The sequence below is a fragment of the Callorhinus ursinus genome, unplaced genomic scaffold (assembly GCF_003265705.2).
Source record: "Callorhinus ursinus isolate GAN/ISIS: 27379988/994484 unplaced genomic scaffold, GSC_fseal_2.0 scaffold2, whole genome shotgun sequence".
Lineage (NCBI taxonomy): Eukaryota > Metazoa > Chordata > Mammalia > Carnivora > Otariidae > Callorhinus > Callorhinus ursinus.
Genome location: NW_027397064.1, coordinates 17,616,623 through 17,635,487, shown reverse-complemented (window position 1 = coordinate 17,635,487; position 18,865 = coordinate 17,616,623). Strand labels below are relative to the sequence as shown.

The window sequence follows — 18,865 nt, the reverse complement described above, 5'->3', positions numbered from 1 at the left end:
AAATAAATAAAATAAAATGTTGGTATTGGGTTAAATCCTTAAATTATTTACTTCAATGTTATCTAGTTTACAAAAAAATAGGTATTATATAACCATTAATGGTAATTTAATTAAAGTGTTAAATAGCCCTTATGTTTGATGGTGAACATTAATTTTTTCAAGACGATTTTTGACAAGAACTATTTTTTTTAAAGTAGGCTCCATGCCCAATGTGGAGCCCAACACGGGGCTTGAACTCATGACCCTGTAAATCAAGACCTGAGCTCATATCAAGAGTCAGACACTTAACTGACTGAGTCACCCAGATGCCCCTGACAAGAACTACTCTTACTTCAATGTTAGCACTTTCTCTGGAGAAAGCTAAGAAAGAAATAGGAAAGTTTCTCCACTTACAAAAAGTTCTACAAAATTTACATGCCAAATCTGGTTTGTGGGTCTGAAAAGGCTTTTAACTCTGTAGAAACACTTCTTTTTAGTTACTATTGTGCTAACCTTTTCACCTCTGATACACACCATAGTCTCTGCCTGATGGACTAAATATATTTCACAGCCCACAAGAACACTTTAAAATTTGAATTTCAGAACTCTTATGGGAATAAACCTCAATTCTAGGCAAAATAATGTCTGCTTTATGGAAAACTGTTTCCTTTCTTACCATACATATCTTTATCACAAAAGCCACAAACTACAAAAATTGTAAATTAAAGTTACTGACTTTATTTTTCTTTAAAAAGTATGCTAGAACTCATAATCTTCAAATTCAAAACCTGAGAGAACACAAGGATCCAAATGGTATGAAGAGATTAAAACTAATGTCAAATATTTTGACTACATTTCGAAATAATCTTGCCAAAATAAAAGGTAATATGAAACAGATGATAGTCTAAATCACTTATCTACAAAGATGAGGTGGACTAAAACTGAACATATCTGATAAAGATACCAGGCCCTTCATGAATAAAAGTAAACTGGGCTTTAATACTGAAATGTACAAAAACAGAGCAAGTCTGATAATCAGGATTTATGATACAAAGGCTTCTAAAGTTTGGAATAAATGAACCTGTAACACAAATGACCTAACAGAAAAAAAGAGAAAACCAATGAAAAAAATTCCCCTCAGTATTTTTTTTTCCCACTGAAAGAACAAATAGCTAGACACTGGAAAAGGGTTAACAGACATTCAGCTTGCCAGGTCAAACAAGTATTTCAAACCATACATGCCTCCTTAGTTAATGACAGCTGGTAACAATCAATCCTTTGCCCTAAGGTTTGTCTCCTCTACCTCCTGCCTCAAAACACTCACCAATAGGAAAGAATAAGTCTCTTGAGTAAGAAATGGTCAACATAATAATACTGCTATGATTTAGAAAGTCATTTCTTTAAAAGAAACTCATTTTCTAGAAAGGAGATAATGGAATGTACAAGAACTAGTCTCTAGGGGCTAGGTTCCAGAAACTCTACACTTACAGAAAAGTGAAGCTAATAAAAGAAAGTAAAGCACTCTGCAGGCAAAGTGCCACATAAATACTTAATAATAACAACCTTGTTTGTGGTTGAGATCTATTCTTGGGAAGAACTAAAAGCTGCACCATAATCACATCATATTTTGTCTAGCTAGTTTGGTTTTATGTATGTTTACACAGAGCTAATTAAGTTAAATTCATTCCTAATTCTGAATTGTTTTGAGTATAGGAAACTTACTAACTTACAAGATCCTTTGAATAAAGGAATGCAAAAAAAACCTGCAGAAAATTACTCGTTTTATTTTCAGGCATACACGTGTAGGTGTTTGTGGCAGATTTTTACTGAAGGTTTGGGAGAAGAGGAGACTAGCACATAATCAAACTGCAAATTATAACTGAATGTCATACATTACCAAATTAAAACTCTCCTACCTAGTCCCTACCATTGTTCCAAAGTCTCACCAGCCACGTCCTCTTGTTGCCATCTTCCAGGGACTCTGAAGTGACTTCCCTTCTTCAGCCTTCCAAATCTTCTTCCTTTCTTATGCAACAGCATCCTAACCTCCCACCCTCTACTCTCTCCTTTCTCAGCTTTGCTTTACCAATCCATTCTAGTGAGCCTCACTTACCCAGTAATATCTTTAAGTACTTTAAAGAAGAAAAACTGAAGAGCAATTCATTTTACCTGGGTAGCCTGTTAAATTTGTGCCTGACAAGAGCACACTTCCCACCACACTTCTCACAGGAATACTCAAGTTCTTCTGCCTGTAAAAAGACAAGAGGGAAAAATAAAGAAGCATGAAGTTGAATCAGCATTACCCCAGTAAATGCTAATACTCTTTTCTAGTCACACTAGTTCAGTGCAATGACAACTCCGAGCAGTTTAAATTTTGTGTCTAGTCACAAGCCTTACTAAATTAAGACCTAATCCTCAAAATAGGTATCTTATAATATCATGCCCTATTTCAGAATTCCTAATTTCCTTTTTTACCATGGAAACATCTCAATTTATGACAGCAACTAGACTCTACAGTAGCAGATTCTCAACCTCTTCCCCATGGATGCACAAGAACCACTGCCAAGAGTATATCCAGATTTTAACATTTGGCCATAGCAGAGATAAGATCACCTTCAGGTTAGGCGGAGTTCCTGGTCTGTTAGGTGTAACTCTACCCCTTTCTTATAATGGAACTCAATCTTCTGGTGACAGCCCACTAAGAACAACTGCTCTAAAAGGACCAAAGTTTGGGGTGGATATCATTACCTAGAGAAAACTGAAACAAGAAATCCTTAAAAAATGGGGGTAAAGATACACAGGAAAAGCTTCAAATTCTATGATAATAACAGGAATAGTAAGGAATGATAAAAAGAAAAGCAGAGTATTTATCTTTGGGTGGAGCTGAATGTTCATCATTTAAAGAACAGAATTTTGTTTTTAACCTTAGGAAGACAACCCTGCCCACTTGCTACAACAAAACAAGAATCACTGTTAAAGAGACAAAGGGTGATCCTGACAAATTTCCATCAGTTATAAGGACTGCTACACAATAGGTCCAATTATGCCCCCAAAACTTGCTGAATATCTTTAACAGTATATCACAGAAACATATTTCTCTAAAGCTTTGGATAAACATGACTCTTGCCTTTTGTTTCTAACAGGTTACATACAACCTAAGGAAAAGCAGAGTATTTTTTCATTCCTCAGATCTTAGATACAAACTCATACATAGCATCTCCAATTTTTACCAACACTACCAAATTTTAGCACATGCTTCAAGTTAATATTTGTTCACAAATAACTGTTTCTAAGGTTGTCTAAAACACCTGCTATTGAATTAAATGTATAATCTACTTAACCAATGAATAGTCTTCTTCTGAGTTAACAATTAGATTTATCAAGCTTTTAAATTAAACATTATTTATAAATCTTTGTTTTCTCATGTAATTTTGTTGAAACTCTGCCTTAAAGAAACCAATTTCGAATATAATTACCTATGATATATAAAACTTAATTATGTGAAAATACCAAAAATGTTGCTTACCCTAAAGAAAAGATCAAGAGAATCTTGAATTGAACGAGGAGGGAGTGGCTTTTTCCTTCGAGGAAGGTCAATGGAGAGGTCATTAAACTGTTCTCTTTTGGGAATAATTTCTCCACATCTGTAAGAATAAAAGAAGACAAATGGAAGCATTTAGAAGTCTAACTGTGCAATATAAAATAAATACAAATATACTTCAGAAACACTGTTCCGGCACAGAACTTAGCAGGTACTGACAAAGACTAGCCTGAGTTGATAATGTAAGACTTTTCTCATGAGTATTTTAACCCTCTTTAAATCAATACAGGTAAAACCTCAACTGCAAGTACTTAAGTATTTATCAGAATGCTAAATTTTATTTTTTTAAAAAAGCCCCAGAAGTTAAAAACTAAAGTACAACATACACATAGAAAAGTGAACCAAAGTTGTACAGTTTCACGAATTATCAGTTAACACCACTCAAATCAAGAAATAAAACATTATAAACTCCGTAGGAGCCCTCTCACATGCCCCTTTCCAATCACTACCCCTTTCTCCCAAAAGGTAACTATTATCCTGACTTCTAACACAACAGGTCAGTATTGCTTATTTTTGAGCCTTATATAAATGGAACCATACAGTATATCTTTAGTCTCTTTTGTTCAACATGATTGTGAGATTCAAACATGCTTGCTGCATGTGGCTATAGTCCATCTTCACTGTTGGCTCACATTAACCTGTTCTGAGCATGCCACAATTTATATTATGACTGATGGGCATTTGAATTATTTCCAGTTTTTGACTACATAAACAATGCTGCTTTAAAAATTCTATGTGTTCAGCAACTCTTTCTGCCCACAGGTCCTGTCCCTGTGCTTTAATAATAAAAATACCTTTTTGCACCAAAAATAAAATAAAATGAAAATGCTATGTGTTCTTGGGGTGCCTGGGTGGCTCAGCTGGTTAAGCATCTGACGCCTGGTTTTAGCTCATGATCTCAGGGTCGTGAGATCCCCACATCAGGCTCCACGATCAGCACAGAGTCTGCTTGGGATTCTCTCTCTCCCTCTCCCTCTGCCCCTCCCCACGCATGCACTCTCTCTAAAATAAAATCTTAAAAAAAAAATTCTAGGTGTTTAGTAGAACTGTTTTGATCACTGGATATATTTCTACAGAATTTTTATTTAAAAAAATTTTTTTAAAGATTTTATTTATTTATTTGACAGAGAGAGACACAGCGAGAGAGAGAGCACAAGCAGGGGGAGTAGGAGAGGAAGAAGCAGGCTTCCCGCGGAGCAGGGAGCCCGATGCGGGGCTCCATCCCAGGACCCTGGGATCATGACCTGAACCGAAGGCAGACGCTTAACAACTGAGCCACCCAGGTGCCCCTCTACAGAATTTTTAAAACTGGGCTCAGAGACCAAAACATTATTTATCTGGAATCAAATTCACTTCTTTTAAATAGTTTTAGTTGATGTTTTTCCTTCTCTCTGCACAGCAGCATTTTTAGTAATATTCAATCTCCTGCCCCAGTTCTCTACTGCCACAGTTGAAGACTGGAGACCATAAAAATATATTCTTCATTCAACAAATATTTGAGTGCCTCTATCTAATAGGGAGAATTCTAAGATGACCCTTACCCTTTGTATAATTCCATCCCCTTTAAGAGAACTTGTGACCATGATGAGCTTTCACTCCCATGATGATGTTACTTTACAAGACAAAGGGATTGTGCAGATACGATTTAATGTTACTAATCTTAATGTTGAGTTGATAAAAAAGCAGATTATCTGAGTGGGTCACGACTTAATCACTTGAGCTCTTTAAATCTGAGTCTAGAGGTCTCAAACAGAGGAAGTCAGGGATTCAAAGTCAGACATGTACTGCTGACCTGAAAGAAAACAAATAGCACTGCTGTGAACTGCCTATGGAAGCCACATAGCATGAAACTACAGGCAGACCTTAGGAAATGAGTAGTTGCAGCTAACAGCCAGCAAGAAAATGGGGGGACTTCAGTACTACAATCATAAGGAACTAATTTCTGCCCACAACTTTAATGAGTGTAGAGGGGTATCCAGATGAGAATAAGCAATATGTTGATTTCAGTCTTCTGATACCATGAGCAGAGAACTTGGCCACACCCTGTCTAGACTTCTGACCTATGGAACTGAATTAATAACTATTGTTTTAAGCTGGTAAATTTGGGCAATTTCTTAGGGATCACTGTTTGGTGATATATGCCAGAAACTGTTCTAGTAGCACTGGGGTTACAGTAATGAACCAACCCAAGATAAAATACTTCCCTGCACAAAGCTATATTGGAGGAAAAAGATAATAAAAAACATAAGTAATATGTATGGTATGTTAAAGTGACAGTGATAAGTGCCAATGGAAAAAAAAATAGTGAAAGACCAGAGTAGATGGCTGGAATTTAAATAGGGTAAATGCCTAGAAAATGCCTTACTGAGCAAGTAGCTTTTACATAAAGATATGCAGAGGACTATGGGGAAAGAGAATTTGAGATAAAGGGTACAGTAGGTGAAAAAGGCCCTTAGGTACCAGAATCTGGCATTAAAAAAATAAATAAATAAAGCAAGGAAGCTAATTTGGTAGGAACAGAATGAGGAAGGGGAAAGAGTGGTAGGAGGTGAAGTCAGAGTTAATTGGGGGAAGAGGGGCTGCTGAAGAACAGATCATATGGGATTTTGCATATTACAGTAAGAACTTCAGCTTTTATAGGTTATGGGGAGAGGGCTAACATGAACTAACTTCCACTTTAGACGGATCACTTTGGTTGTGTTTAAAAAAGACTAGAGAGAGACAGGATAAACACAGAGACCAGTTTAGAAGGTATTCCAACAATCCAGGCAAGAGATGATAGTGGCTTTGATGAGATGGCGGCAAGTGGTCAGATTCTGGTTATACTCTGAAGAAAGAGCTGAAGGGATTTCCTGACATATGAGATGTAGGGATGCAAGATAAAGAGAAGAGTTAAGAAATACACTATGTTTTTGGGCTGATAAATATAAGTATGGAACTGTTATTACTGAGATAGGGAAGACCGCAGAAGGTTTTATGGAGAAAAGTACTTAGTTTTAGACAATTTAAGTTCTTTGGAGAATTCTTCATATTCGATAATATATTACTATACTGAAATACCTTATAATGTCATTGAAAACAAGTCCATTTAAACTACAGCAGTTTACAAAAATAAGTACATTTGGCAAATTGGCCAAACTAACCTACAGTGAGATGAGACAGAATCTAAACAATGAAAATTACGATTTGAGGTGTATCTTCCTTGAGCCAAAAACTACTTTGCGTTTAAGGAATTGTCTTAAAGAAATTGCTAATAAAGCAACTAAAGCAAGGCCTTTAAGGAGGTAGTTGCGCCACTGCTGCCATGGCCTCACAGAGCCGTGCTGCCTCCCAGACTTGCCACACTGTCGGGCCGCTCTCAGCCTGCCCCCCCGCCCCGGTGTATCTACCACCCAGGAGACATGTCACCTCAGGCATGGTGCACACACGTCAACGTCCACCCAACATCTGGGTGCTGTGCAAGTGGGGTACCAACCACTACTTTGACTCAGCCTTCTTGCTTCTTGTGCTGCCTGTAGCCATTTCTATCAGGGGCCATTGAAATTCTCCTATCAAGATAAATTTGGTTGGCACCCCCACAATTAAATAACAACAATTAAAACTTTGCTTCTCTAACTTGAACAAATCTGTTGGGAAAGTACATTAGAAGGAAAGGAAAGGATAACTGGCTACCGTATTACTAACGGCTGGTGGGCTCTCCAGCTTTTACAAGGACATGGACTGTATTTATAAGACCTGGACTTTTTCTTGTAAAAATAATTTATCTACTGGGGAAACAAAAGACTGAAGAAATGATGAAGACAAGAAATGTCACACACACTAGTGACACAAAACTATCTTTCTAGTGTCCATTTGAATGTTCAAAATTGTAGTCACAATTATTGGAATGTTACAGCTGGGAGAGACCTCATGAACAGTCTAAGAAAAACAGAAATATGGAAGACAAAATGGATAGCCAATATATGGGTTTTGAGTATTTCTAAAGAAAATTTCAAACTATTCTGTAACATTTACAGAATAGTTTTGAGTGGAAGAAAATCCCAAATCTTTCAGATGAGAAAGCTCCATCATGTTAAAGGCAAAATTAAACAAAATACTTAGATGCAAACTTGTGAAAATGTGAATTTCAAAAATAAAGAATACCACAGATTTTCAGGAAGAAAAAGATTACCCACAAAGTCAGGTTTCTCTCAAATGGCACAAAGAAGACATGATGGGACAGTATATGTAAGATACTAAGGGGGAAAGGCAATGTGTGATTCAATAATTCTGTATTAACTCCTGTGTGAAAGCAACACAATTCTTTCTTATACAGAAAAATTCTACTCTCTCTGAAAAAACATATGCAGAGATGTACTATCGATAACTGAAAAAGTAATCAAAATAGAAACTTTTTTTTTTTAAGATTTTATTTATCTGATGGAGACAGTGAGAGAGGGAACACAAGCAGGGGGAGTGGGAGAGGGAGAAGCAGGCTTCCCGCCAAGCAGGGAGCCCGATGCGGGGCTCGATCCCAGGACCCTGGGATTATGACCTGAGCCAAAGGCAGATGCTTAACGATTGAGCCACCCAGGCGCCCCTCAAAATAGAACCTTTTGATGTGAAATGCATGGTACAGAAAGAAGTCTTGGTAATGAGCATGGAAATTACCTAAATGTAGAAAGTAAGCCTGAATAATCAATATAAACATGGTTAAAAAGCACTGCAAAAGTTAAAAATAATTCAAATTTTGATCCCGTAAAAAAAACCCATTTTTAATAAAAACAATTTGGTTTAATAAAATAAGCAATAGGAGGGAGTCTTTTCAGGGAAAAAGAGAAGAAAAAGCATTCCGAAAGTACTCAATATTCCACACAGAGAATAAAAGAAAACCCCACAAAAACAAACTTGTAGAGCGAAATTAAGTGTTTAGTCAGCACTACAGCACATGACAAAATAGTCGAGTTCTTAGTTCTCACCCTACAAAGCATATTCATTGAAGATAAAGATACTTTGAAAAGAGATGTTTGGTAGAATCTACGCATTTCTGTGTCCTTAGGACATAGAAAGGAAAATAAGAATTAAAACCTTCTAGAAGAATTTTAATCACCTCCCATAAAGAATTAAAAGGGCAAAGAGTTTTCTTAGAGGCTACTTACGCTTTACAGATGATGGAGTGCTGAACTTCAAACTCCAAGTTAGTAATAACAGGGCAAGTGTACACCCTTGTGGCTGAAATATCTGATGAATTTTCTTCTCCAGGAACAGGTTCGGTCTTCCAAGTTTTATTTAACTTTTCCATGTCCTCTTTCAGCTGGTCTAAGCATTGACTTAAAAATTCATGAGCATCCTAAGAAGGCACAATATCTTTAATCATAAGATCAAAACCTTTCCTACCACAATGATAGCTTGCTAACACTGTGATTTATACAACTAAAGCACTCAGAGGTCAGTACCATAAGTGAAAAAGGTCAGATTTACTCTAACAATTTGGCGGTACATATTTTGTGAATAAGAACAAATGACACTGCAACTGATGAATCGCTAAATTCTACCTCTGAAACTAATAATGCACTGTATTATTGTATAGTGTTGTATGTTGTATTACACATGTAATATACAGTGTGTTATTATGTACACACTATGTTAACTAAATTGAATTTAAAGAAAATTCTTTAAAAAAGAACGACAGATTTTATATTTTTAACTACCAGTTGGATTAGCATGAATGAATGAACCACTCCTTTAAGATAAAGTATTTTTTCTAAGATAGGCTTTGTAGCTAAAATAGCCCAAGTTCCTACAATGGCAAATGATATCTGTATTTTTCAAATATGATAAAATACACAGAAGAGTCATATTAAACTAAGCTTACCATAAGTCCTCAGGTTTTTCAGCTTGTGATGAACATATGTACACACATCTCATTTTAAAAGAGAAATTAGATAATACACGGAAATCATTTCAACTTCCCTCATCTCTAAAATGTTTAAAAACAATTAGTACTCACATTCTGCATATAACCAGAGAATCTCTCTGCCGTAGCTGAAATGGCATTTTTAACCTTCTTGAGTAAATCTTTTTTGGTCTCTGAATTACAGATATCTTTTTTAACAAGCAAGTGTGCAAAGCGTCTGTTAAAACAAGAGAAGTTTAGTGACATTTTACAAAAGTCTGGTTAGCATGATATTTTAAAGACTGTTAACAATGACACATAAAAGTTTAAGTGCCTAAAACTCTATTCTATAATCAACAGGGTAAAAGGTTACTTAGTATCTAACAATTACCTGATAAGTGCATTGAGTGGAATTTTCTTCCATGGGATACCTTGCTTAAGCAAGTCATTTGCAAATGATTGAAGTGAAAACAGAGACTGTAAAATAGCATTCATATAGCAGGTATTTCCCAAATTGGAGAAGCTGAAAATGAAAAAAATAGTACTTTTGAAGACAACAGTAGTTCCTGACATATGTTCATTTAAGTAGGGAGTTCTCCAGTATAGCACGCATCACAATCACAATCACATGGAGGGCTTGTTCAAATACATATTGCTGGGCCGCAACTAGAAACTGTAGATCTAGACAGAGGGGGGGCAAAACTGTGCATTTCTAACAAGATTCCAGTTCATGCTGATGCTGTTGGTCTGGGGACCATACTTTGAGAACCACTGCATTTTAAGATTGTAACAAGGAAAATTATACATTTTCAAATGAATGCTAAAAATAACTGGAGACTTATCCAAAGAGCTATTTGTTCTTATTTATAATTTTAATTTTTTCATTGAGATATAACTTAACTCACTTCTTTTAAGTATATGCCCAGAAGCAGAACTGCTGGGTCATAGGATATATGTGTTTAGGTTTAGTGGGTACTGCTAAACGTTTTTCTAAAGCACATATTTTTAAAACACTTGTATTTGAAAATATTCCCAAACTCTCAAAAAAGCTGCACAAGAATATTCTTTATCCATATTTACCAACTGTTAATCTTTTGTACTATATGCTTTACCATTATATGCACAGTCTGTTCGGTATTTGGCTGAATACCAACCTGTGCATGCTTAGGGTAAAACCTCAAGACACCAGGCAAGAACTTCAAGGAAAAGAATGATTAGTGGGGAGCTATTAACAGAATAATTCCCAGAGCTCATGCAGGACCCAAAATTGATTGAGTTCCCACCATAGTGGAGAGACCTAGGTGAACTCATAGGATATTACTAGAAATCCCAGAGGAGCTGTGCTTTAAAAAAGGAATTAAGTTAGTCTTAGAATAAAGTCCACTCTAGATTTGACACCAAAGAGTTTAATAAACACAAGTCTCAGAATAATCAAACCCAACTGCAGATATTAAAACAGCTATTATAAATATGCCTCATGTGATCACAGGTGCAAAGAAAACCATAAACCTAAGAGGAAAGAAACAGAAGATATAAAAGACCCCCAAATTAATTTGAGATGGAAAACACAATAGATGAAAATATTAGAGATTACCAGATTAGACACTGAAGAAAATACCAGTGAACTTGAAGACACAGCAACTTAAAATATAAAAAGTGAAGTATCTATATATTTTATGTAATACATAAAATTTTAGATTTAAATATTGTGTATACTCTAATTTAAAACATAAAATATTAAAAACATTTTACATATCCCATTTTATATATTTGAAAGTTTATGTATACATATAATCAAACGTGTATTTTATTTCTTTTTCATAAAAAACAAAAGATGGAATGCTATACAGTGTATACTCTTTAGTGACTTGTTTTTTTTAAATTAACACACACTCTGTTATTTTCAGGTTTCTTTTTTAAAATTATAGCCACCTTAGTGGGTGTAAAAAAATGGTATCTCATTTTGGCTTTGAGTTCACATACTGCTTCTTCAACTTTTTACACTTTCTTTTTCAGAGCTGCACAATTCTTCCTTGTTTCTAGAAATCTGCCCATTTCATCTAGTTATCTAATTTTGGTGGTAAAATCACAGTATTGTCTTAAAATCTTTTTTATTTTGGTAAGGTTGGCAGTAATACACTCACTTGTGCTTCTGATTTTAGTTATGTGAGTCTTCTCTTTTTATCAGTTTAGATAATAGGTTTGTTGATTTTGTTGATTTTGTATTTCTCTTGTATTTCTAGTCTCTATTTTATTTATCTCTAATCTTCCTTCTGCTAGCTTTTGGGTTTAGTTTGCTCTTCTTGTTCTACTTCCTTAAGGTATAGTCAGGTATTGATTTGAGGTCATTTTTTTTTTTAAATCATGATAAAATACACATAAAGTTTACCATTTAACCATTTTTATAAAGATTTTTTTAAGCAAACTCTATGCCGAATGCAGGGTTCAAACTCACAACCCAGAAATCACGAGTCACATGCATGCCCTACCAAATCAGCCAGCCAGGAGCTCCACTATTTAACCATTTTAAGGTGCACAGTTTCAGACGCATTAAGTACATTCACAATGTTGTACAACTAACACCACTATCAACCTCCAGAATTTTTTCATTTTCTGGAACTGAAACTCTGTACCCATTTAACAATAATTCCCTACTGCCCTCTCCTTGGCAATCACCATTCTACTTTCTGACTCTATGAATCTGACTATTCTAGGTAATTCATATAAGTGAAATCATACAGTGTTTGTCCTTTGGTGACCAGCTTATTTCACTTAGCATGTCTTCAAGGTTCATCCACATTGTAGTATGTGTCAGAATTTCTTTCCTATTTAAAGTTAAACAGTATTCCATTATATGTCTAAAACACATTTGGTTTATCTACCATTGGACACATGGGCTGCTTGCACTTTTAGGTGAAACATGGGTGTATAAACATCTGTTCAAGTCACTGCTCTCAATTCTTTTGGATATATACCCAGAAACAGACTTGCTGGATCTTATGGTAATTCTACTTTTAATTCTTTGAGGAACTGCTATACTATTTTCCATAGCAGCTGCACCATTTTACATTCCCACCAGCAAAGTCCAAGGGTTCCAACTTCTTCACAGCCTTACCAACATTTCTTTTTTAATGTAGACGTTTACTGCTATAGATTTCCCTCTGAGCACTGCTTTTGCTGCATCCCTCAATTCTGGTAGGCTGCTAAAGCTTTCATTCATCTTTAAGTATTTTTAAATTTCTCTTGTGATTTCTTCTTTGACATTACTGGTTAAGAGTGTGTTATTTAATTTTTACATATTTCCATTTTTCCATCTATAACTGATTTCCAGCTTCATTTTATTGTGTTTCAAGAAGATACTTTAGGGCGCCTGTGTGGCTCAGTTGGTTAAGTGACTGCCTTCAGCTCAGGTCATGATCCTGGAGTCCTGGGATCGAGTCCCACATCGGGCTCCCTGCTAGGCGGGGAGTCTGCTTCTCCCTCTGACCCTCCCCCCTCTCGTGTGCTCTCTCTCTCTCTTTCTCGCTCTCTCAAATAAAATCTTTAAAAAAAAAAAGATACTTTAGATGATTTCAAACCTTTAAAATTAAGACTTACTTTGTGGCCTAACATATGGTCTCTCCCGGAGAATGTTTCATGTGCATTTGAGAAGAATGTATATTATGTTGTTGCTGGGTGGAGTGTTCTATATACATCCGTAAGATTTAGGCAGTTTATAGTGTTGGTCAAATCCTATATTTTCTTACTGATTTTTCTGTCTATATATTCTATCCATTATTGAAAGTGGAGTACTGATGATCTTCAGCTATTATTTTACAACTCTTTTTCTCCCTGCAGTTTAAACATTTTGTCTATTGGGGCGCCTGGATGGCTCAGCATGTTAAGCATTTGACTCTTGATTTCTGCTCAGGTGGAGATCTCAGGGTCGTGAGATTGAGCTTTGTATCAGGCTTCATGCTGGGCATGGAGCCTGCTTATGATTCTCTACCTCTCCCCACTGCTTGCACGTGCACACACTTACTCTCTCTTAAAAAAGAAAAAAAAAAGCTCAGTGAAAAGGAACAGGTAAACAGAAAAAGTGAAATACCTTCACTGCATATTTTATGTTATTATCTGCTAAGACATGAAACATATATATTACAATGGATAAGCCAAATTGGGAGATGCCACTCATTGAAGTAAAAAGATAACCTTAAGCTGGTACAAAAACAGTAATCTGACACTGAAAACAAGCTGGCAGTTTGAGGAGAGCAATTTGGTAATAGTAATAAAACATTTCAAAGTGCCTTCCTTTAATCTTAATGAAAATACACTTCCAATAATTTATCCTATAGAAAACTTCCAATAAATTTTAAAAAGATATGTATATGAGAATGTTCATCCTAGCCTGGATTGTAATGGGAAAAAAGGGAAATCTAAATGCATACTAACATGGTTGAAGGTTATATATTAACACATGAGGAAGCCCATGATCAATATGGAGTGAAAACATCAGGGAACAGAGAATAGAGCACAGTGGTTAAGAATGCAAGTGGAGGGGAGCCTGGGTGGCTCAGTCGGTTGAGCATTCGGGTCTTGATTTTGGCTCAGGTCATGATCTCAGGGTCATGAGATCGAGCCCTGCATCAGGCTCTGTGCTCAGCGTGGAATCAGTTTGAGATTCCCTCTCTCCCCTTCTCTCCCTTTCCCTCTGCTCCTCTCCCTGCTCATGCATGCCCACTCTCCCTCTCTCTTTAAAAATAAAATCTTCAAAAAAAAAAAAAAAAAAAAAAAGAATGCACGTGAAGTCCAACTGACTAGATTTACTACTGCTGTACCACTGACTATATCACCTTGAGAAAGTTAATTAACTTCTTTAAGCCTTCGTTACTTCATTTGTAAATGCGGATTTTTGAGGCATCTAGCTCACAGAAGGGCTGTGAGGATTTAAAGAAAAAAATCTATTTAAGCACGCAGCACACAGTATTTGGCATGTAACAAACACTTCAGGTAAGATTGCTACTATTATTATTTGTTATTATACTATGATCTTTTTATGTGTTTAATAAAAATATAAGCATGAAGGGGATGGGGAGGATATACATAAAATAATGTTAAAGTATCTCAGGAGTAATGATGAAGTATATGTGATTGGAGAATATGTATTTTCTACTTTACGATTATGTTATATACACGTATTTTTTTCAAAGTTCAAAAACTGGAGACTAGATAATGGAGTTACCATTATTTATGGATGTGACAAATCTTTAATAAGTGAGTACATATTTGAGAACTATAATTAATATGACCCTTTTCATCATTTTTTTGACATCAAGCAAAATATGCTTCAGTCAATGACTTTATAAAAAGAAAGTAAACTATAAAGAATTTACCTACCCCTGAAGTTGCTGCTGTTGGTGAGAGGAAAGGGGCACTCTTGGTTTGTTCCAGCCAGTGTAATCCTGGTTACACCTCAGTTTTTTAACAGAAAGAGGAGCTGGTTGAGGAAGAAATCCCAAACTTCTTTTGGCAGAGGGAGTTTGGCTTGAAACATTGGTCCTATAAAAAAGAATAGATAGTGCATAAGCAAAACAATTTTGCATGCTATTTTTTCCCCTAGCAGATTCAGAGAAGTCAATGTCTGAAAAAAAAAAAATCCTAAACTTGAGGAAATATCAATAATAACGATCACCTGGGGAAAAATTCCCCAAGGGTAAATTAGCAAGTCTGTCAACAGACAGCTGAAGAGGCATGTGGTACTATACCTACTTAACCTATAATTACTAATGACTCGAGAAAAACTATAATAATAGTTTTACTTTGCTATTTACTTTTATTCACTTAATGGATATGATACATCAGTTAACATTTAGGCAGTTAACTTTTTCCACTATTACAAATAATGACACAACAAATATTCTTTTACATAATCTCCAGGAGAACTTCCTTTAGTTTATATGCTTAGAAGTGAAAATGTTAGGAATAAGCATTTTTAATTTTTAATTTTCTGAGACCTTGTGATTTTTCAAAAAGGATGTACCAATTTCTATTTCCACTAACAGTGAATTTCCATTTCTTCACATGGTCTCCATTACGTTGAGGGAAACTGATCTCACTGTTGTTCTATTTTGCATCTTCCTGATTACTACTGAAGTTGAACATATTTTTACAATTGCTCTTCTCTGAACTGCTTTTGTGTACCCTTGGTTTTATACTGGGTTCTTAATGATTTGCAGTTTTTCCTATATTTCATGTTCTAATCCTTTGTCTATTATATGTTCTAAGTTTTTTTTTTGATTTAAAAATTTTATTTATTTATTTGACAGAGAGAAAGAGAGAGAGCACAAGTGGGGGGAGTGGGAGGCAGAGGGAGAGGGAGAAGCAGGCTCCCTTGCTGAGCAGGGAGCCCAACACGGGGCTTGATCCCAGGACCCCAGGATCATGACCTGAGCCAAAGGCAGACGCTTAATCGACTAAGCCACTCAGTAGCCCTGTATATGTTCTAAGTTTTAAATTTTTACATAGTCTTTATCAACCTTTTATGGTTTTAATTTTTTTCTTTCACAATTCAGTTTTTATTGGTTGTTCTGAGGATGAGTAGATATTTCAATTTGCACACATTAGTGTATGTGCCAAAAATCTAAAAAATCATGCAGTTTTAATTCTTTTCTAAAACGTCTTCCAGCGGGGCACATGGGTGGCTCGGGTCATCATCCCAGGGTTCTGAGATTGAGCCCCACGTTGGGCTCCCTGCTCTGCGGGAGGCCTGCTTCTCCCTCTCCCACGCCCCCTGCTTGTGTTCCCTCTCTGTGTCTGTCAAATAAATAAAATCTTTAAAAAAAATAAAACGTCTTCCAGTGACCTTCCAGCTTAAAATTTGAAGGCAAATTTTCCTTAAGTACCAATTTATGATAACTGATGATAATTTTTCTTATCAAGTACCAATTATCTTCAAATGTTGATATGCTGTTACACTGTTAAGTCCCATTAATTCAAAGTATCATATACACTACATACTCAAATTTTCAATCTTGCACAGCACATTATCAAAGTTACTAGGAAAACTGGACTGCCAAGATGTTACAGAGTGTACAAAATTCTGATCAAGGAGTGGTTTTCTTTATGAAACAATTCTACCAAAAACAACATGGGGAAAGAAGTAATTTAAAATGTTCATGACCTATTAAATGAATGATTGACTCCAAACTGCCATTTAGTATGCTTGGTATTATAGGTTAGAAAAACTACCCCATCTATGGAATGTTAAGCTGACACCCAAGACAATCAAAGCCTCCCATATTCGATATCCTACTACTTTCTGCTTGTACCAAGAAACAATCAGCAAATAATTTAACCTCTTAAAAAAAAAATTTACACTTAAAAAAATGGGATGAGGTGGGATTCCCTCCTTAAAAATGTTTCTAGGGGCGCCTGGGTGGCTCAGTTGGTTAAGTGACTGCCTTCGGCTCAGGTCATGATCCTGGAGTCCCAGGATCGAGTCCTGCATCGGACTCCCTGCTCAGCGGAGAGTCTGCTTCTCCCTTTGACCCTCCCCCCTCTCATGTGCTCTCTCTCTCATTCTCACTTTCTCAAATGAATAAATAAAATCTTTAAAAAAAATGTTTCTAGAGCTACTAAAAAACTTGCATTTATAAAATAGTTGATAAAAATATTCTTCCAGATTATACAAGAAGGGAGACAGGGACCACAGATAAGACATGGTTTATGATATTACTCAGATGTGGCTTCTTTCTCTCCTGCTTCATCTGAGGCTGGACTCTCCTCATTTTTAGCTTCTCCATTTTCTTTCTTTTTTTAAAAGCTTTTATTTATTTGACAGAGAAAGAGAGCCCAAGCAGGGGGAGCTGCAGAGGGAGAGGGCGAAGGAGGATCCCCACTGAGCAGGGAGCCCAACATGGGGCTCGATCCCAGAACACTGGGATCACAACTCGAGCCAAAGGCAGATGCTTAGCCAACTGAGCCACCCAAGTGCCCCAGTTTCTGTTTTCTGCAAGTACGTCTTTCCTGGTTAGCCACTTTAGCCTGTTTTCCCTTTGTTCCCTCTTTCCCCCTTTGTTTGCACTTTTTTTGTCTGAAGATTTATCCTTTTCTGCTGCCTTTTTTGGCTTCACTTCTACTTTTGCAGGAGCAGGTTTCTCCTCCTTCATTGCCTCCCCACACCCGACCACGGAGTTGACCTCCCTCTTGAGCATCCTGGTGGCAGGCCACAGTGCAACAAGAGCCTTTGAGAAGCTGGGCTGCCTGGCCACACTGCCCTATGGTTTCCATTTTTGTGTCTTAAGAATTAATTCTGGGCGCCTGGGTGGCTCAGTCAGTCGTTAAGTGTCTGCCTTCAGCTCAGGTCATGATCCCAGGGTCCTGGGATCGAGCCCCGCATCAGGCTCCCTGCTCAGCGGGAAGCCTGCTTCTCCCTCTCCCACTCCCCCTGCTTGTGTTCCTGCTCTCGCTATCTCTGTCAAATAAATAAATAAAATCTTAAAAAAAAAAATTCTGTAATTCTGTAATGTAAGGTCACAGAAGTATTTTATTTTCTCCTTCAAGTTTTTTTTTTAAGATTTTATTTATTTATTTGACAGAGAGAGAGCACAAGCAGGGGGAGCAGCAGAGGGAGAGGGAGAGGGTGAAGCAGGCAGGGAGCCTGATGTGGGACTCAATTCCAGGACCCTGAGATCATGACCTGAGCCAAACACAGACACTTAACCAACTGAGCCACCCAGGCGCCCCTCTCCTGAAAGTTTTAATTCTCATTTTCCTCCTATTTAGGTCTTTAATCTGCTTACACTTTCTTTTTTTAAGATTTTATTTGCAAGTAATCTCTACACTCAATGCAGGTCTGGAACTCAACTCCAAGATTAAGGGTCACATGCTCTACTGACTGAACCAGCCAGGTGCCCCTACCCTAAAATTTATCATTAGCTTCCTATTAGTTGTATCTCTTACTGTGCACTACTAAACACTGTAGTTTGAACAGTGCAAGGTATATTTGCTTCCATCCTTCTGCTTTCAACCTTTCTTCATCTTTATGTTATAGTTGTTTCTTTTAAATAGCATACAGATTATTTTTCTTCCTTTAAAATCCAGTCTTTCTCTCTTTAACTGGAACATATTGTATTTAACATCATGACTGATCTGGACTAGTAACCTTTTTTTTTGGGGGGGGGGACTAATAACTTTTAATATCCATGTACTAATTCTATCACCTGTGTCATTTCTGAGTATTTATTAATTTTTCTCCTCCATATGTTGTATTTTTCTGCTTGTTTGTCTGCCTAGTATATTTTCTTGGATGCCAGACATTGAGAATTTTGTCTTATTGGGTGCCAGATAGTTTTGACTTCTATAAACATTCCGGAATTTTGCTCTGAGATGTGGTTAGGTTACCTGGAAACAGTATGATCTGAGTTCTTGCT

General features: G+C 36.5%; 1 protein-coding gene across 5 annotated transcripts in view; it reads right to left on the bottom strand.

Moving 5' to 3' along the window:
- The window catches only part of USP37 (ubiquitin specific peptidase 37), an 81,261-nt gene that overhangs the window by 30,018 nt on the left and 32,378 nt on the right, over window positions 1-18,865 (bottom strand). For all 5 annotated transcript variants that reach the window (XM_025891574.2, XM_073878663.1, XM_073878658.1 and 2 more), the window contains 6 exons: window positions 14,832-14,993; window positions 9,847-9,978; window positions 9,570-9,693; window positions 8,719-8,909; window positions 3,506-3,623; window positions 2,149-2,228 (listed from right to left, as the gene is read on the bottom strand). In XM_025891574.2, coding sequence (XP_025747359.1) covers window positions 2,149-2,228; window positions 3,506-3,623; window positions 8,719-8,909; window positions 9,570-9,693; window positions 9,847-9,978; window positions 14,832-14,993 — 807 coding nt within the window. The remainder of the gene's footprint in view (window positions 1-2,148; window positions 2,229-3,505; window positions 3,624-8,718; window positions 8,910-9,569; window positions 9,694-9,846; window positions 9,979-14,831; window positions 14,994-18,865) is intronic.